Here is a 21197-nt window from a genome sequence, read left to right on the forward strand (position 1 = left end):
TAGCTAATGTATGTTACTTAAAATAGTAAGTTTGGATAATAGGTTGGGTTGTAGATAGAACAAAGATATCACATATCTTACTAGCCTTTCTGCTAGCTTCTCAACCTATTGCAAAACAGGAAAATGTAAATAAAAAGCAGTGGAGTCTTAAAATCCCATCTCCAGGCTGAGTCAATACCACCCACTCTGTACCACTGTCTGAAACGGAAGCAATTCATGTTTGAGAGAAGTCTGCTTCTTTTACTGAATGTCATATTCTGGGTGCTTGATAGGGAAAACGCAATTTCATTCTTCCCAAACCAGATGTTTTAGCTAACTAGTTGTCGTTCAGTGGTGATGAGCTTCTGCAGAACAGCATTTCAGGAACGTTGTTTCTGAGTTGAAAGGGAAATTCCTCATGTTGAAGTTTATTGTACTCATTCCAATAGCATAATTTCTATTCTGTGGGAAGTTCTGGGCTTTTAAGGAGAATGGAAAACTTTCCATTCAAAGTAAAATTTTTTGCAGGAACTAAATTCCCCTAACATTTCCTTATAATTAAATAGTAATTTTAGAAAAGCTGTTAAAAATGAAATTGAGCTTTAAAGCTTAGTGCAGTCTTTCAACTCAGCTGCAGCCCTTCATTCTAAGTCTGTGGAAGGGGGGACTTGTGAACTCCCTTGACAAGAACCTGATGTGCTCAATGACATTGGCTTCACAGCAACCACTGTGGTAAAAGCATTTCTGTGGCAAACATCTGAGGTCTCCCTCAGCTCCTTAGGAGAGCTGGTGGAAACACAAGCCATAATTCTGTCAGCATTCTGTGTGTATTTTGCTAGAAATTCCTCAAAACCGGTTATGTTAACATGTCCATGAACTGGCATTTTTCCACTGCAGCTTATCAGTCTGGAGCATTCTTTGGAAGTTCTTAACATTTCGTACACATTTTGGCCTTTCCATAGCTGTACTACTTCTGGTCTCCACTGTTGTTCAAGAAAGAGCTTGCAGCAATTGTCAGGAAGGCCTTGCCCTTAGGTGTTAAAAGATTTTGTTTCAGGAGGTGAAGAATTTACATTCTGTGTTTGATCTTGCAGGAGTTCTTCAGTGGGTGAAGCTGATAGATAATTTTGAGGCTGAGTACGAGTATGTCACCAATGAAGGAACGGTGTTCACTTTCAAGACAAACCGCCATTCTCCAAATTATCGGTTAATCAACATTGACTTTAGTGATCCAGAGGAATCCAAATGGAAAGTTCTCATCCCTGAACACGAGAAAGATGTTCTAGGTAAGAGTTAACGTCAAGTTAAAGACCTTCTGTTCTACTGAATCTACTGAATGATCTTTTACAGACCTTCTTGCATTTTCCTGTGTTTAAACTTTGTATAGGATTTGCAATTAAAAGATTTACTGAGATGCAAGCAATTCAGAATATCTCTTTCTCTCCAACGTCCTGTGTGGCCCTAGTGAAGTTGCTTCATCTGTCCTTGTTTAAATTCTGTGTTTGTAGAAAATGAGGGGAAAGTATTTTCCTGCTTCATATCAGCATAATAAATGTTTACTAGACAGTCAGGGATTACAACAAGAGGGTCTTTGTAAGCAGAAAGGAGGGAAAGAGAAAATCTGGCAGTACTGCAGTATGCTTTGAACAGAATTGGTCAGAATTTGAGACAGGATTTTCTTTTGTTCCTGGAATAAGAGGAGTAAAAAATACTTGAAAAAAAAGCCTCAGGAGAGTTGAAGGACATGGAATTCTTAAAGTATAAAAGCAAGTTCAAAGCATAAATCTTTGGTATTGGTATAATTAAAACAAAGATCTATTTTTAATCCCATCATTTTGCAGAAAGTTCTATGAAAGTTTAGAATTAGTTTCAGATAGTGCAGAAGAATCTCTGAGCTGTTTTTTGACAGATGCTTAGTGTACATTTATGCAGTTTGCCCTCCATACAGTACAAAATACAGTTATGATTTATCTGACTAGTGTAATTATTCAAAAATATTTTGCATTTTTATTAATCAATTTTTATACAAATTCCTTCATATTAGTTGCTTTTCCAGTGAAGACCTGCTTTGTAGAATTCTCTTTGTATATATGATTTGATACATGCATATACAGTAATTTCTGTCTTTCCTCACTAAGACAAACCTATTTTAGTACTACTTCAAAGTCATTACCATCTATGGATTTACCTGAAAAGTGGTCTTGGCAGCCAAAGGAGCTTTGATCAGTGGCTCTGTAGGCACTGATTATCTATTCCTTCCTCGTAAGATAAGTGCCAGATTTGCTCTTCTGCTACACTGTGGTATTTAGCTCAACTCCATTTTGGTTTCATTCTAAAGGCAAAGTCATGATGAGTTCACGTTCATGCACAAACAAAAAAAAATTAATGCATGCAACATTCCTTTAATGGCTTATACATGACAGCCTTGACTGTACAGACTTAACAAGAACTGCACTTATAAAACTGAAAGCTCAGATGAATGGGTTTGCTGAGGACATTGGCCTTTAAGACTGTAAACCCAACAGGCATTCAGCTCTTAAACACTTGAAAGCAAACATAATCTGTCATATAAAATAATCAGGGTGACTTTCAGAAGTATGTTGTGTGTCATTAATCTTTTACTGTGTTTGAATGTGAAGCCAGAATAGGCAATCGTGTGTCTACTTCTCTCTCTGGCTTTTGGGAGTGGTATGTAAAGAAATTGTATTAAACTAACAAATAAAAGTGTCTCCATAAGAAGATTTATTTTGAGTAGATCTTAATAAACCTATAGTAGATCCTAAAGTAAATTTTAATTGTTCGGTTGCTTCTTTGTGACAGACACTTGCAGGTTAGTGTTGTATCCTTACCACCAAGATATGGGAGTTTTATCACGTTCAGGAAGTTGTAGTCCTGAATAAATAAAACCCCCCCACTCCTTCACTTGATGTAGCCAGCAAGCAAGCCAGTCTCCATGTGAGGCTTTTTAAATCATTCCAAGATTTGTTAAGGAAGATGTAATTGTAGAAAAGGCAGTTAATAATTCATTCTTGAAAACTTTGCAGTCTAGTGAATTTGATTTGTGATGCAGAGATGACAATGTAAAGAAGCTCCTTCTGTAAAAGCTAAGACAGCAGTGATTCCGAGGGTAAATGGTCATTGCTGCTTGTCCAGTTTTACTTGTGCGTGGGAGTGACTTTAACAAGATGTAATTTAGCTGTATTAGTATTTCTTTATAAGCATTACAGTTAGAGATACCTAGGTCACAAATGTGTTTTATTGGGCTTTATGGATCCTAGTCTGGTGTGACCTGCCTGGAGGCCATAGCCTGTTCATTTCTGTGTGTTCACCTAGATTTGATTTTGTAAAAGCTGGAGTTACACATACAGAATTAGATTTATTTACAAATAATAAATTCAGCGTTGAGAATTATGAATCTCTGCTAGTGTCCATCACTGGCATAAGGAGATGTTCCACAAAGTATCATTGTATTCTTAGAAAGCTGCGAGAGCTAATACAATCTAACCAAGAAATAAATGCACATGCCTACATGGTGGCCTGAATGTAATTTGGTTTCCTCAACATATTCTTTAAGATAGACTTTTCTTTTGGCTTTGACCCTCTTTTTTCAAGAACTCTTTTTATAAATGAGATATGTTGGGAAATAAAGGGAAAAAACCAAGCACATTCCTGCAGTGAGGTTGTATACACACTTCATTTTACAACTGTCAGCAGGGATTTCACACAGAGAGGAGGTAAGTTTAGATCTCTACTCTCTGAACTGAGGGGAAGAAATAAATGACAGCTATTTTAAAATGAAATTGAAGAGGGTGCCTCAGAGCATATTGTAGTGTGATGAGACTCATTTCCTCCCCTTTGGAGTTTGTTTATAAAGTGTTAGTTTTAATTTTCAGGGAGTCTGAAATAAAGCTACAGGAGAGATTCACATCTAACATTGAACTTGTGCTTTAAATGACTACATAGCTGCAAGAAGCATGCTGAATTGAAAGGCAGCTATGAAACCATAAATGAAGACTGACCGTTACAGACACTGCAACCCTAGTTGTAAGGCACAGGATAAGCCTGCTGGATTTAAAACGTTAATTGATTGATTTTGAGAACTGTGAGACCCTCCCCCACCACACCCAAAGTGCTCAATACTGGTAGAGCAGGGCAACTGGAGAGCAGCAGTTAGTATCCAGCCCTTTCCTTGTGACGATGAAAAGTATAATAAATCTTGCGTAAGGGGGGCTGAGAAATAAGACATACTCCTGAATGTGTTGTAGATGTGGAGGGGGATCTTGAACAGTTCCTTGAATCTCAGTTAGCAATTTACCAGGCACAGGCAAAGCTAGCAGTGCTCCCTGTACCTTGTACTCATCTGCACACCTAAACTCAGTGCATGTAAAATGCTTCCCTTCCCTCAGCTACAAAGTGTACTCTCAAGTTAAAAACAGTATTTTTCTTTGTACCTTTAACATGCTAGCTAATTCATAAATGCTTAGGAAATGGGGAGGGGAGTTACTGCAGCTGAAAGTTTTCTTGCAGCACTGTATTGAAGCCAGTAGGTAATGTCTGGAAGGAGCACCAAATCCTTGACTTGTTGAAATTGGTTGAAGCTTTTCCATTAACTTTAACATGGCAGGCTGCCACTCAGGATGGTGTCTCCATGAGAAGACATGCGCTTTACATTGTGACAACTCATCAACATTTACTTACATCTTTCAGAATTATTCATGTTTTATTCTGTAAATTGCTCATGCTTTACCTGCAAGCCTACTGGTAAGTAGCCTTGAGTGGTGGTTACAGGTCATTTTAGTTGAGATCAGCATTGGTACCTGTTAATCTGCAGAGATACTGAAGTTTATGGTCACTGTCTGTGATGACCAGAAAAACCAGCATGACCTTCCAGGTCTGTCTTGCAGCTACAGCTTTGCCAGTCCATTGAAATACATTAATTATTCGTTGAGTGGATGCGTAAGCACAGTGTACAGCAAGTAACTCAGCAATCCCTGCTGAAGCTCTGTGGCTGTCTGGCTCTCTCTTCTGGTGTGGTATGTTCTTTTCCATCAGCATTTCAGCCTGCATCTCTCAAAGCATGTTTGTACATTTAGACACTTAACATGCTGTAGCTACTGCAACAGAATGGAAAGGTCAAAACTGTTTTAAGTCATTAAGGTTAGTGGCACAGATATTTAGTGTGAGGATTGAACCCTTTTTTTTCCCTGAAACTATTTTGAAAAGTTGTTCATAGCAGCATTGCAGGTGCCAAGTTAGTGGTTTTGTGACTAATGAAAGCTGTCAAAATAAAAAAAGTTTTTGGAAAGTAACAGTATATGAATTTCTGAAATGTTGAACTAGAAGTTCTAGACATGGTTGAACTCAGTTTTCTAGACATTGTTAAGAACTGTATCTCCTCTAGCCCAAATTCAGCTATTGAAGAATTGCGTGTAAAAAGAAAGTGGTTGCTGTAATCTTCAGGGAGAGCTGGCCAGTACCAAGGATAATTCTTCATACCTGCTTTCAGTACTTAAGACTGCCTCCAAGTGTGTTCATCTCTCTCCAATGCCTGAAGCAAGATGGTCAGGTTGGAGGAGAAAATCTCTTTGTGTTTATTGTGTAGTAATATAAAACCTGTGCTTGATGGGTGTTGTTAGTAGGTAGGTTGATAAATTCAGCTGTAAGCAGGAGAGTAACTACTCTGTTCATTGCTATTAACTGAAAATAAACTGACCTATACACTGGAGAGATTTCGGGCAGTTAACTTCTGAAAAATACCACTTGTGTGAGTGAAACTGCTCAGCAAACAATTCACAGCATCCCAGAACAGGTAACCAAAATAAATGGTTCAACTGCACTCTAAAGGTGTTTATTTCTCCCCATTGTCTAGAAAGGGTGCTTACAGCAATGGTATCAGGCTTAGCATTTAGACAGGAGATTTGAAAGCACACAGTCTTAAAAGTTTCTAGCAAGTACAGAGGCATGCAGGATGCATCCTGCAATGCACAAGTAAAACCTAAAGGTTGACTGCTGATGCAACACACAGTAATGCCAACTAATATCAGCAATATCTGTGGTTCTCAGTGCTGACCATGGAAATAACAGAGACTCAGCTTGAATCTTGCAGTCAAAAATAGCTCTCATTAATAATTTAGCATTGGTTTAGCTTGCTGTGTGTACAAGTGTTGGTTCTTAGTGTCTTTTTTTTCTTCTGGTCTTTCAAGTTTGCTTCAGCGTTTTGCTCTATTTTGGTTTTTGCATTTTTTTGTAGCTTCTATTACTGTAAGTTTTGGAGGCAGTTAGCAATGCACCAAAACCAGTTATAATACAGGTACTGTACTCAGAAGCTGTGTTCCTAAATCTCATGGAATGTTATAAAAACATTTTGCATTGTCTTTTCATGTGTCATCTTCAGCTTGCTGAGAGCATCTGATTTGTAAACCAAAGAGTGATGGAGAGTTAATGTTGCTGCTTCCTAGGCAAGTTCCTCAGTGGCAGGAATCCCCACATAAGCCAGCAGCCTTACTCCTTGGCAATTGAGTCTTTTTAATAAAAAGAGTAATATCTCTTCATAATATATATAAGTCAAAGTAATAATGTACTTCAGCTTTTAATGAAAAAATTCATTAAAATGAGCTGCATAATCAAATAATTAGTGAGGAATTATAGCATCATCACAACATAATTTTGAAATAAAAATCCCTTAATTTTATTTGTTGAGGCAAAGCTATACTTTATGTACATTTGAAGTTGATCTGAGAGTGTCTGTAATCCATTTAATGAATTTTTTTTCAAGAAATTTTGAGTGTAAAACTGGACATTTTAATTATAGATGTTGCTGAGAATACCAGTGGAGTTCATGGGATCTCATACTCATTGCAGAGCCATTAATTCTGCATGCAAAAAAGGTGTGTTACTGTTGGGATGCTAACTTTTTAATTCATATTTTATGTTAATAAACCACTTTAAAATGTTGGTGAATTTGTGCAGTGACAATGTAAAAAATATTTTCAATTACTACATATTCTCCTTCTTTATACAGCCAAGAATGATTCTGTCTTCCAAAATATGTAATTGAATAGAACTATTAACTTACAAAGTTTGATATGTTCTCCAGCCTCACTTAAGAAATATTAGCCACTGTAGGGCTAAAATTACACATCAATTACTAATTCATAAACAGTGTTATGTTATGCTGTACCTTATTATTTCAGGTCATGGCTTCATGGCTGAAATTTCAATTAATGTTCTCTGGGGCATTGGCTAGAAAATTTGCAAATCTAGGCTAGAAAAGCTCATGAGACAGAAAGTTTGAGGGTAAAAAAGTATGAGTGGCGTTGTTTGGAAAGAGGGAAGTAGTAAAGCTTTATTTAGGTGTTTATAAAACATGAATTCATATTTCTAGAAAGTCAGACAAGTCTTATATGTCACTGGTCCTTCAGAAAAAAACTAAAAGGATTTAAAGGTCTTATAGCTGTAGGGGCTCATGACAGATGTGAACTCTGTATGAAAGCACAGATTGTTAAAGAGCTTAATTTGACAGAATAATGAGTTTTGACCTTCAGTTCAGAAAAAACTTGTTACCTTAATGTGGAAGGGGCACATCATACAACTTAGAACTTTTGTTCTGGAATCTGAATATGCAAAGATGCCTTTATAAGACTGTCTTCTTTACAACTCTGTGAATTCAAATTATTTGGTGTTGTAGGACTTCGAGGGAACTAGAAAGAGCTGTTAAAATGTGAATAACATAAATTAGCATAAAATTGAAATTCTGTCAATTTTTACATGTTTGTGTTTTGATATTTTTTCCTCCAATGTTGTCATATTAAACTCTCCACCTCACCAGTGCTACTTTGGCATTACAGTGTGCCCTGTCAGTCCTACCTCAGTTTTCTTGCCCATTTGGTTCCATCCCCTCATTCTTTGCTTCCAGCACATGAAAAAAAAGCATCCAACGCTGGTACCTTGCCCATGATTTAGAGTTCCAGTCTGACTTGTCAGAGAAGAAGTTGTGCATACATAGCTGGAAGATAATAAGAATCACCTCCTCACCTAGTCTTACAAACAAATGAAAATGTCCCACATTACCTCCTTCAGGATACTTTCTTTAATTTTTACCTTGTTTGTATTTTGTCTGGCTTGTATTCAATTTATGAATTAATGAAAAGTTAAAATACTTTTCTTGCAAAGTAATTTCTTAAATGACAGAAATATTGAGCAAGATTTAGATGTTTCCGTCTTTCTCCTGTCTGTATGAGTACATAAATAGACTTGTCACTAGAGATCTAAAGCCAATGGCACAGAGGCAGAGAGAATATGTTACATGATGTATCCTTGGTGAACTGGAGCTCCAAAGAGTTTCTACACTTTGCAGGCTATAGAGATGGAGATTGAAGTGAGATAGTCAGTAGAACGACAGAGATTTTTAGGAATCGCCAGGCCAGATATTTTATTTTAATTTGTTTTAATTTTCCAAAGTCCAGTTAAACAATTAGCATGCCATGAAGAAAAGGTTCATGTATGTCAAGTAATTATTCCAAGGAGCAAACTCAGGATGGGGAAAGTTCTGTGGAGCAGAAGCTCTCATTCCTGCACAGCTGCACAGACAAGGTGGGACTAGGACTAGGACTGCCGGCCGGGAGAGGCATAAAGGCAACCTCTGCAGAGTGATTTGTTCCTGGGTCCTTTCACTGGACTGAGCTCACTGCACTGTATCCTGCTCCTATTATCTTACAGTCTCAAGAATGCTGTTTAGCAACATTAGCTTCTGAATAAGCATGTGGGTGTTTTTTTAATGGCATGATGAGAATATCACCCCAGAATAGCCTTTCCATAAACCCAGTAAGGCTTGCTTACAAGGATAGTCTCCTGATTACTTAAGCAATAGAACCAAGACAAATACTAATGTCTAGGTTCTAAACTTCAATGTGCAATACAGGGTCACATGTCTTTTTTCCTTATGAGTTCACTTTGAGTATAAGTCATAATGATTGTTTTGATTTTCATTACTTTACATAAGTATTGCTGGCACAGATAAATGTTTTGCTTGGGTTATGCATTGAAATATGTGATATTTAAGAGCAGTATTGATCTATAAATATCCCAAATGCATAAGCATATTGATTAAGCAATTCTTTATTCCCATGTCTGCATAAAGTAACTTTAAACTGCATGGTTAAGGCTTTTTCAGAGAATGTCAGACTTTATTTTGTATTCATTTACAAAGATTTAAGAGTTAAAGGCAGTGCATGTCAGAAATTTTGCTGCATGCATTTAGGTATGCTGAAGAATTTTAGGACCAGAATATGTCTGATTGTTTTCTTTCCTACATTTTTTAATTGTATTTTCCATGACTTTGTTTTTCTTTTCCATGTTGTGCAGAATGGGTTGCTTGTGTGAGGTCCAATTTCCTGGTTTTGTGCTACCTGCATGATGTGAAGAATGTCCTGCAGCTTCATGACCTAGCCACTGGTGCACATCTCAAGACTTTTCCCCTAGAAGTTGGCAGTATTGTAGGATATAGTGGCCAAAAGAAGGACACTGAAATATTCTATCAGTTTACTTCCTTTTTATCTCCAGGTAAGATTTTTTCTCTCATGTTATTCTTCCTTTTCCTTAGAACAGTGTCTTCCTCATTTTCTGTAGTTTAGTAGTTATTTGGTATGTCTGAGATGCAGGTAAAACTGCTTCCACCGATGTAAGCAGTGATTGTGCACATCAAAATGTATCAGTCCTTGATCCATCAAGCCTAAATAATTTACCTACTAGTATTTGAGAGACCTGCATTAAGACTCAAGACTAACTTGCAATGGAGATAAAACCGTAGCATTCTCGCAAGTCTTGCTTCATACAGCAAGATAGAAGGTGAAAAACTCCGTCAAAGGTAATTGTTAATGTGTTTAATGGGACTTTTACCACAATTTTAAAGAACATTAATAAAAGTCACAGAAGTTGTTTCTCTGATCATTTTGTGATTCATTTATGCATAGCCTTACTTGAGCATCCTTAATATCTGTCCTTACAGTACTTGGTGTAGTTGGATGGCTGTAGGAATCTTCTTTGTACAGTCCTGCAAAGCCAGAGCTGTCCAAGGCATTACATAATACAGGTGTGGCACAACAGTAATTATTCTAGGATTTTGCATAGGAAAGGAGTTTCTACACAATCGTCAATCTATTATATGACAAGAAACGTATTTACTGTTCACTCTTTTTTTTTTTTCCTTCTTTCTTTATGGCCCAAACAATCGATAGATATTACAAGACAGGATTCAAATATGCAGGGGCAGACAGGCTTCAGGATCTTTTATCTTCTTCCAAGGTTGTGTATCGTAAGGTGACAAAAAATGTTCTTATAGCATCCAAACTATGTTTTTGCTCTGTTTCAGTTAGACCACAGCAACACTATGTTGCAAAATGGCTGGTTTTTTTTTTTATATATAGGTTTGCTGGTTTTACTAGAAAGGATTATGTCAAATTATCAAAATCAGGTTTCAGTCTTAGCAGACAAGAAGTGTGATGAATTTCCTAATATTTTAGTGTTTACATAAACAGAAATATGATATGTTATGTTTTCATATCCTCTTTTGAACAACTCTCAGGTTATTGAAGCCATTGCAACTGGAGAGTGGCTTGAGGACACTCTTGGGCTTATCTCTAACTCCATCCAGCTTAAAGGTTCATAGTTCATTTGCCCACATCATGGGCCACAAGTTGCTGGTTTTACAAGCATGTGCCATTCATCTCAGCTGAGCCAGTAGAGTCTCAGCAGCTGTTAAAAATGTGTAGGGGAAGAGCCCAGATCTGTTTTAGCCCATGGCTTTCCAGCTGGCCAGCAGTGGCTGCTCTCACTGCCTTCTGGTTGCTTAGGCAGATTATTTTTCTTCTTTTCATTCATTTGCTTAGCATCCACAAAGAATTCACTATGGCATAGCTCTGTTAACTGAGACAGAGTGATCTGGAATCTGTAAGAAAAAGGGAAGGTAAGAAATGTAGGTAGACTGTATGGGGATAAGGAAAGAATGAAGAAAGCAGAGCAGAGAAGTAATTTTTAGGTAAGTTTATGGATCCTTTTTAGTTTGTGTGCAACCTCCATTCACCTCATCAGTGGAATAATCGTACAAAAGCTATGGGGCTGATCCTTGGTTAACCTAGATATTCCTACTTTACTATTGGAAATCAATACAATTTGCACTTTTATTAAGTTGGACTGTAATGAGAAACAAATTAACATACTTGTGTTTAATACCTACAACAAAAGTAATAGTAAACATATATATGAAATAATGAATAAAGCACTTCTAAACCCATATATGTTGACACCATAAAATAATTTTTTGTAATTCCCTGAAAAATACGGTTATCCCTGCTCTCCACTCTAGTCAGATTCTTAGGTGAACCACTGGCGTTTTGCGTTTATTTAGCACCCAGCAAAACAGTGCAGGCCACAGTTTACAATATTATAATGGTTTTGATATTAACTGCTGTGACACTAAAAATATAACAGAACAAGAGATACAGTACCCAGGGTTGAGTTGCATGTCACTGAAACACATTAGGTTGAATGGCTGCAGAAATGTAGTCTGTGATTGTGCTTATCCTTTGTCATGTGATTTTCTAAGACGTGGCAGTTCTGCCTGCTCTGTGTGCAGTGTTTGCCAATACATTACCCAGCCCGGGCAGCTGCCTGTGTGTCAGACGACTGCTCTGTCTGTTACTCCTGGAGGGCTTTACACTGCACTTTCACATCATTTTCTGGATCTTAATCTTTAAGGGAAGTGCTGCCTTAATGCTTGTTTGCACCTATCAACATGATCAAGCTTGTTAGTCATTTTGTGATAAATGAAGAAAAAAATCCCAGCAAATTAGGGTAGTCCTCATTTTAGCCCTCTCTTAATACACTGCTATGGAAAAAGGCTTTATCAGTTGCTAAAAATGTTAGTTTACATCTGCATTTGTTTGCCAATCTGTCTTTCTGATTTGTATTGTATCGGCTATGTTTTCTCATTATCTCATGTTTTAGTCTGTATGAATTTTTATAGTTATAACCCCTGTAATAATTTCTTCTGTTTCCTGAGTGTATCTATAATACACACAATACAGCAGTATTTCAATCAAGTCCTGTCCATCTTTGTTAATTTTATTACATTGAGAATCCCAGTAAAGTGCTAACTGCTGTACCTTTTAGTATTCTTTTCCCTATCATATGTTTCAAATTTTGCAGGGACCAGCTTGTTATAAAGGAGAAAAACAGAATAATTAACATTCAAGTTAGTTTATGTATCATATGTATCCATAGTACAGGCATGAATATTAGGATTTTTTAGTGTGTTAACCAGTGTGCAAACATGATAGTCACATTGTGTGACACATACTCAAATGTTATTAGGGTTCAATGACAGGAAATATGATCTATAGTTTAAATGCAACATTATTCTTGGCTAATGACACATCTGTGTAGTGCCTAGATAGCTGCAGTCCTTGTTACTCGGCCTCTGCTGCAACCTAGAAGTTTTATATTATTTATAGACATAGGTTTTCTCATGTGCACAATCCTTTGGAAGTCACAGGTACAAGTCAAGTAAAGTTGTCATCCAACCTGCAGCATCAGGATGTAAAAGAAATTACATGAGACCAGATTTTGTTCAGTTCCATAGGTAACCTGTGCTAGCCTGCCACAATTTCAAGTGGATGTTTAGCTCTCTCTGTCATCTGGAGTCCATTTGAATTTTAATTTCAAATATTTTATCATAAACAGAAAAATGTTTATCTGAGTGAAATTCTTGATATATTTATTCTCAGTCTGGCAAATCTAAAGGGACTGTTTTAAAATTGACTTTATATTTCTTTCTTTCAATGTTATCATTCTCAATAAGTGCTTTTCAACTTTATGAAAAAAATTTTTCCCTATTTTGCTTGACCCTCTTGGCTTTGTGTGAATGGTGAGAAGTACTCTTTCTGTACAGAAAGCCTTTGCACCCTCTCTAGATGAAATGCATATATGTAAGTGTTAATCTATATAACAAATGAAAAACTGTGTCCAGAACTACTGTTTTTCACCATGCTGAGTTCCTTAACCACTCATTACTCCATCACAGTGCCTAAACTGGCATCCTTTTAATGATGGATATATACTAAGCTGACAGACTTGCACTGAATTCTGTATTTTAGGTATTATATATCACTGTGATCTCACCAAAGAGGAACTGGAGCCAAGAGTTTTCCGAGAAGTGACTGTTAAAGGATTTGATCCTTCGGTTTACCAGACAATTCAGGTAAAAAACATGAACCATGCTGTCATGCTCTAATCACCCACCCAAGAGCTCCACAAAATTGGATTTGGCTTTTTGTGAGGAGACTTGTTTTAGAGCCATGCATTTGCTTTGAGCTGAAATGCTGTTCTGGGTGCTCTAAAGGCTCAGACAAGTATCTCAGTGTAGTAGTGTGGAGGCTCCTTTGGAGGTGCCTATTACACATAGTGAAAGAGTATAAGTGTTAACTAAATTTAAGGTTTATAAAGTTAAGAGAAGTTACTTCTATGGAAAAGAGTGTAAACTACGGACCATGTGGAACAGATTCAGGAGAATACAGGGCTCTTCATAGACAACTGCTTTGACCTCATAACAAGTATTGTGACTAAAAAGATTATGCAAAATATACATTTTAAGTATGAAGTAGTCTTTCCACTAAACACAGCTTTGGTAGCACCCTGATAAAGTACTATAAGCTGGTCAGGATATTGAATGCAGATACGGAACTTCTAGGAGTTCATGGAAATTTGTTGAAATTATAGAATCATTTAGGTTGGAAAAGACCTTTTAAAATCGAGTCCAACTGTAAACTTAGTATTGCCAAGTCTGTCACTAAGCATGTCCTTAAGTGCCACATCTGCTTGTCTTTTAAAAACTTCCAGGGATGGTGACTCAACCAAAATCATTAGGGGTCTGGAAAAACAGTCATGATATTGCGATGCTTAGGATATTTAAGACCTGCAATTTACAGAAGAAATATTGGAGGGTGGATTCATTATTTTATATGCAGGATTTTTCATCTTCACAGTGAGAGTAAGAATGGAATAGAGGCTTCTTCTTTCTACAGACAAAGGCATAACAAGATCTAGTGCCAAATGTGGAACTTGAATAAGCTTAGCCTGGAAAAAGGTGAAATTATGTAGATGATAAGCAACAATGTGAAAGCATGGCTTGGAGTCTTTGAAAAGGTGTTAGATACTTTTCTTCATGTCTTATTTTTAATTTTGCCTCTCACACATGCACAGAGCAGATTCTCTAAAAGCATAAGGACAGTAGTATGTATGTATGAGGTGGTTGTAAACAGCCCCATCTGTTTGTCTCTGCATCTTCAGACAGAAATAAGAGTGTGTTAGAGGACAATTTGCTGGAAATGTTGTCACAGAGACCATGGTTTTGCTGCTTCACTCAAATTCATTAAGGGACTTCTGCAGGATAATTTTAGGGCAGAGTGAGCTGGATAAGAGAAAGAAAACTGCATTCTCTTTAGGAAAAAACTTGGTACAATTATAATGCTGCCATTAAACCCAGAAGGATAATAATGAAACACAAACACCCATGTAATTAAAAAGGGTATAGAAGAGGTTGCTGTAAATTAGAAATAATGTATTTTTCTAGTAAATCACATTTTATAAAATAAATGTCTGGAAAAATAAAATCTCGTTTTACACTTAAATCAATTACATGCTAAATTAAGGTAAAGTAGAGCAGTAATACAAATAGTTTCAAGCAGGAAGCGTGCTGTTGCTATGCCCTTGGAAACCTTCACTTTGTAAAGCACTGGCAGAGATTCATTGCTAGGCTGTAATGTGGTGCAAGTCAGTATCACTGTTTCTGGTTTTCTCCTTACTCAGCTCCTGCACAGTTCCAGCTCTAGGGAAATGGGACCTGTGTAGTTACACTGGGATGAGTGCTTACAAAGAGCACTCTTGGCTCACCAGTCATTCAGTTCTGACTTTTTACCAGCAAATGATCTCCGTATGGCAACATCTTGGAAATTAGTTTTTGATACCTTTCGTTCAAATCCATGGAGAAATCTGACCTGAGCTTTGAAAAAGGCTGTTAGTCAGGGCCCGGGCTGGGACTGCCTGCTCAAGTTTGTAGTAACTCAGCCTGCCAGTACTGTACACATCAGATGGACTCCAGTCCTCATTTCCATTTGTGGGGTCCCACTTAGAGCCTTGATGGTGCTTCTGCTTGGAGGAGGGAAATGGAAATGGAAGCTTATCAAAGCAGAGTAGAAATGGCTGTCAACCTACATGAATGCATAGCAATTTGAAAACTCAGGCAACATTGCAGGGAACTGTGAAAAAAATATTAAAAATACGAATGCAAGAAATATACTGAAAGTAGGCAAAACCTGATAGGAGAATAAACAATGCTGCAGAAATTATTTAATAATGTTAATTTTCATCAGAATTACTAAGTAGTAAAGAATAATGTTGCTGACTTTGTCCTAATCCATGTCCTTAATGAAAGGCAGATCTCCTGCCAAGGTTCTTTCTTTATTCTCATATACCTGAAGAAATGCCTACTAATACTGGCAATCTTCCCAGCTTTGGTGTGTAGCATATATGAAACTTTAATGAGTTGTTCTTTAACAATCTTTGAATATAACTGGGTCAAGATTTGAACTGAAATGTAAGGTGTCATGTGTATATGAAACCTGAATTAATGGCAGTTGGAAAATTGCCATAGTGCCTGCTTTTTGGTCTTTCAAATCCAACTTACAGTATTTGGCAGATGTTGTACAGTGCAAGGGAGGTCCAGAGATAAAGTTTACTACTCTAAGAAAATTAGTGATGGAGCTGCTGATTTTTTGTACCTAGTGTTAAGACCTTACCCTTTGACAGCCCAAACTAAGAACAAATAAACCAACTTACCTTGCAATGAAGGGAGAGCTGTTTCAACATACCTGACTTTTGGATCAAAGTAAGACCTGTTTGTAAGTTGTTGACTCCATGTGACAGCCTGCAAGTACATAGTCTAATTTATTGTGCTGTAGCTTGTGCTTATGCCCTTACCTTGAAAGACTCTGTGACCTTCATGAAAAAGTCAAACTGTTTAAAATGCTTGCCACACATCAAAAATTTATCCTGGCTATTCATGTTAAATGGTACATTAAGTTGCATTAATAATTCTGCCAAGCACTTCTTGAAATTTGGCTTTGCTTCCCTGCATACTTCCATCTATCACAATGACAGACTTTTTCAAGTAATAGCCTGGGGTGGGTTTTACAAAAGGAAAAAAACACTTCTACAGTAACTTAAAAACAGCACTTACCCTAAGATGTTTACTGTGTTAATAACTCAATTGCTGCTTTAAATAAAAAGCTTTTATTTTATCTTTGTAAAGTTGCCAACTAAGTTCTTATATGCCTCTCCATGTTAGCACCTCACAGTGACACTTAATCATGGATAAACAGTCTTCTGGTGTGGCTCACAGCTCACCTACTTTTCAGCTGATGTATAGACTTTTAAGTGTTAAAATTGCAACAATAAAAATGTTTGGCTCCTTTTACCATTCTTTGAATACCCTCCAGTACTCAAAATAGTTTGAGATTACCCAAAAATAGATGTTGCTATTGACAGATGCACTTTGGATTAGCTCTTGCAGAAGAAAGGTGAAATTCGTAACAGAACTTGGTTTTACAGCTTAGTTTTATTTAAAAGCAGCTGATGTTTAGATACTGCTGCAGAGATGCAAGAAGCATAAGTCTTTAAAAGGGTATTTCTCTCCAGGCTGGAATGAATTTCCTTCTCTTTCTTTTGCCGAAATTATTTCTGTTGGTATTTCTTCTTTTCATGAGAAGTTTATTCTTTTCTTGCTCAGTCTTTCACTCCCATCTTCAAGCCCTTGCAGTACTGATTTCAAGTTATGAGGCATTGATAGAGGAAATTTGTCTACTGTCATTCTCATTCCAAGTGGAACTTCACACCATACAGTTTGGCTAAGTGATTAATTTCTGCTTCAGGAAAATACAACACTGAGAGAAGATGAGTCAGGCTTGAGGTTGATTGGCAGAGTTGTGGGAGAAATTTGCGCACAGCACCTGCCCATGCTATTCCTGGATCTTGCTGTTGTCAGTGGTATCATTCCATGAGCATTAGATTCCCTCATTAATATAAAAATAACAGAGAAAAATAGTGTCCTCTGAAAACAGTGGTAATCTCAACCTGCTAAGCAATGCAAGAGCTGATATTATAATAAGCTCTGTTTTTTCAGTGAGGTTATAGAGATGGTATGGCTAGCACAGGCTTTTCCCATGAGAATTCCTTTTGTGTTTTACAAATAAAGATAAAGTTTGGATGTTATTAAAAACAGTGTCCCAAGATCTGGACGGTGCAGGCCTGGCCAATCAGGCCTAGGGGGAGGCTTCTGGCCAACCAATCTGGGTGACTTTTGAAAACTCTATATATATGACGAAATCAAAACAATAAAGGTCTTTCCTTCTTGCCACTGAGAACTGACCTCTTTACTCTGCTAGCTGCTCAACAGCGACAAGATGGTATTAATGTTGTTTCTTCCCCATATCCACATATATATAATACAATCAAAGAATGGTTTGAGTTGGAAGGGATTTCAAAGATCATCTAGTTCCAGCCCCACTGCCATGGGCAGAGGCATCTTCCACTAGACCAGGTTGCTCAAAGTCCCACCCATCCTGGCCTTGAGCACTTCTAGGGATGGGGCATCCACAGCTTCTCTGGGCAACCTGTTCCAGTGCCTCACAGTAAAGAATTTCTTCTTAGTATCTAATCTAAACCTTCCCTCTTGCAGTTTAAACCCATTTCCCCTTGTTCTGTTGCAGCATGCCCTTGTAAAAAGTCCCTCTCCAGCTCTCTGATAGGCCCCTGTTAGGAACTGGAAGGCCACAGTTAGGCTACCCTAGAGCCTTCCCTTCTTCAGGCTGAACAACCCCAGCTCTCTCAGCCTGTCTTCATAGGAGAGGTGCTCCAGCCCTCTGATGATCTTCATGTCCCTGCTCTGGACCTGCTCTGATAGATTGATGTCCTGCATATGTAGGGCACCCCAGAGCTGCATGCAGTGCTCCAGGTGGGGCCTCACCAGAGTGGTGATGTGCTCACCGTGCTTCTTTGGTTGCAGCTCCACACACAGTTGGCTTTCTGGACTGTAAGTGCACATTGCGGGGACACATTGAGCTTCTTGTCAACCAGCACCCCCAGGTCCTTCTCCTCAGGGCTGCTCTCAGTCCATTCTCTGCCCAGCCTGTAATTGTGCTTGGGATCGTCCTGATCCAAGTGCAGGACCTTGCACTTGGCCTTGTTGAACTTCATGAGGTTCATACAGTCCCACCTCTCAAGCCTGCCAAGGTCTCTCTGGATGACATCCCTTCCCTCCTATGCGTCCGCTGCACTGCACAGCTTGGTGTCAGCAAACTTGCTGAGGGATACTCCCAGTCCCACTGTCCATGTTGCTGACAAAGGTGTTAGGCAGCACTGGCCCAAATACCAACCCCATTGACCAGAACTCTGGGTGTGACTTTCTATATGAATAGATCATGGGAAGTTGGAGAAAAGTTCCGTAGCTTTGAATCTATCTGCTGAGACAAAGCACTCTTATACCAGAGAGCTAAAGGCATGTACTTTACACTGATTCTGAGCAGAGACAGATACTTCTCTCCTTTTCTTCAGAGGAGTAAGTAATTTTGTCATCATTTTCATCCTTCTACTAAGAATCCATCACAATCAGAAAGGGGTTGGTTTTTGAAGAGTTGGACTTTCCTTCTTCTCATGGTATTTGGGTTGAATCCTGCCATGATCTCATGGGATAAAAGGATAGAATTAATGCTTGGGGGAAATAAGTTGCTTATTGTTGTTTGTCTCTGTTTTATTCCTTTTATTTCCTTGAGTTTTTGTGTTGCAGTAAGGAAGAAAATGGGTTCAAGAAGCATTTCGACAATACCTCCAGGCACATGGTGTGACTTCTGGGGATGTCCTGTGCAGGACTAGGAGTTGGACTCGATGATGCTTGTGGGTCCCTTCCAACTCAGCATATTCTGTAATTTGGTGAAATACTGGGGGAAGAAGGAATGTGACGACAGTTGTAGTGCTTGCCACAGTATGGCAGACACCTGCTCTCTTGCAGGTGAAATTAGGGGTGAAATTAGCTTTGAGCTACTTCTTTCAGCGCTCACAGGAAGGCACTTGAAGGCTTTGGCTCTGATCTCACCTAGTGTTCTGGCAGCAAGGCACCAGTCTCGCTCTGGAGGATATCAACAAAATCACAGTGACAGCTGTGACAGCACTGGCGATGTGCCTGTGTGAATGTAGTATCTTACACCCTTGGCATGTGGTTGTTACAAACACCACATTAGTCTGCCATTACCTCTTTAATTAGAGGTCAGTGAAGAAACACAACTGAAAATGTAGTGCTCTAGTGTAAAGGCCCTTGTAGTTCTTGAAAGCCAAGAGAATGTATATTAAATGTTACATATTTGCAGCTACATTACACTCCTTTTTAAGGGAGGAACTTGTCGGAATCAAGGACTTTACATCGAGATAGAGTATCAAGAGATGGATTTCCTGTGATGACCTTAAATGCTCTTGAACTTTGAAACCCATATGCCCGAGTAGCAGATGGCTCTACATCCATTATGTTTAAGTAGGGCCATCCAATGCAGTTCACATATTCCTTAGGTATCTGGAGTAGGAACCAGATCTCTCTATTACAAGTAAGAGGATGAAGTGACAGAACGGTACATTGCTTTCTTTACCAATCCAGTTCAAATCCTGTTTTAAGGTCTAAATGTCTGGATTTGCTCTATGCCCTTCTTAGACACTACAGAGGATTGATGCACAGTTTAGGAAGTTGGGAGCTTTTGTTCAGCAGAATGCAGAACAATGGAAATGTGGTTTGGTATGCAGGAATGCACAACTGCTCTTAGGAAGAATTAACACACTACCAGACCGCACAATGTGGGGAGTAATACTAGAATATTAAAATAATACTCTCCATGTTCATTTGGAGTGTCATATAGGCTTTGTGATTCACTAGTTCCAAGCTTTTAATAATAAATTGTTTATTTTTCTGCTGAGTGTGCAGGAAGTTGAAGAGCTTCTTAAAATGGAAGCCTCTTTAGAACCTTCATGCTCTAAACTTTATGAAAACATTCATTTGTTTTAAGCCTACAAGAGATGTGATTGCTTAGTAGTTTAATTAAAGCTCATTAATAAATACTATTCTTATGCCATACTCAGTCAAACTTTTGTTTGAACTTGCAGTGGTTTGTTTTCCACTTTTCTAGAGAAGGAAGATGTTAGTTGGTTTACTCAATCCCAAGCTGCATTCCACACTCCATTTCTTTCTCAGAATTCTTCAAAACCCAAGGCGAAATAGTATGGACTAAAACAGACCTGTAACTATTAAACATAGTGTAGTGAATTTCTTTTTATACACAGGAGTTTTAAACAAGACCTTAAGCAATTATAGTGGATCTTAAAGAATTGCCTCACATGTCTTAAATGATTGCATTGTTGATTGTAAATAAAAAATCATTTTGATTTTTACAGTAAATGGGAAAACACATTTTACCATCAAAAAGATTTAAAAAGCCATTCACTCAGACATCTTAAATGAACGTGTGTTGAAGTCTTCAGGAATCTCAGCTGGTAGATTCTTCACTGATACAGAGGTATTAAAGGGATAATGTCATAGTGAAAATACTTCGGGTTTGTCCTCTTTCTAAACAAGTCACTGAAGAATTTCTTCCCTTCTATTTTTCCTCCAACTTTCATATTCACTCCTCTAATTGAACTCACCTCCAGTAATTAAGCATGAACACATTGCTATTTTAATTATCTCTCTTACTCACAAGATAAGTAAGAATTCTATTTAATGTTCCTCGGTGGGAATCTACTTCCAGCTTTTCTTCTCCCATTTGTATAGGCTTATCAGTGTTATTTCTCAAAGGTAGTGAATATTATTAGCTTCATTCTAAGAGCAGAAACATTCAGAATGAAATTTGTCCATGGCTTCACTTTGATGAGCTGTTGCTCTAGGGATATGGTTTGCTGTTCTTATGGCAGTGGTTTGCTGATCCTCAGAGTTGAGTTTTCAGATGTGGTTTGGAAACTTAATCAAGACAGTTATTAAAATCTTACACAAATAGCAGTTCAGAGAACGTCAGCATCAATAAAAAGTCCGCCTCACGATATGTCTGATAATAAAGGCTGACAAAACACAGTCT

General features: G+C 37.9%; 1 protein-coding gene across 1 annotated transcript in view; it reads left to right on the forward strand.

The window, feature by feature from the left end:
• The window catches only part of PREP (prolyl endopeptidase), an 85487-nt gene that overhangs the window by 37121 nt on the left and 27169 nt on the right, over positions 1 to 21197 (forward strand). The window contains exons 8-10 of the mRNA XM_085056256.1: positions 1074 to 1265; positions 9343 to 9540; positions 13131 to 13234. Coding sequence (XP_084912382.1) covers positions 1074 to 1265; positions 9343 to 9540; positions 13131 to 13234 — 494 coding nt within the window. The remainder of the gene's footprint in view (positions 1 to 1073; positions 1266 to 9342; positions 9541 to 13130; positions 13235 to 21197) is intronic.

This window comes from Lichenostomus cassidix, chromosome 3 (genome assembly GCF_008360975.1).
Source record: "Lichenostomus cassidix isolate B80296 chromosome 3, HeHo_3.0, whole genome shotgun sequence".
Lineage (NCBI taxonomy): Eukaryota > Metazoa > Chordata > Aves > Passeriformes > Meliphagidae > Lichenostomus > Lichenostomus cassidix.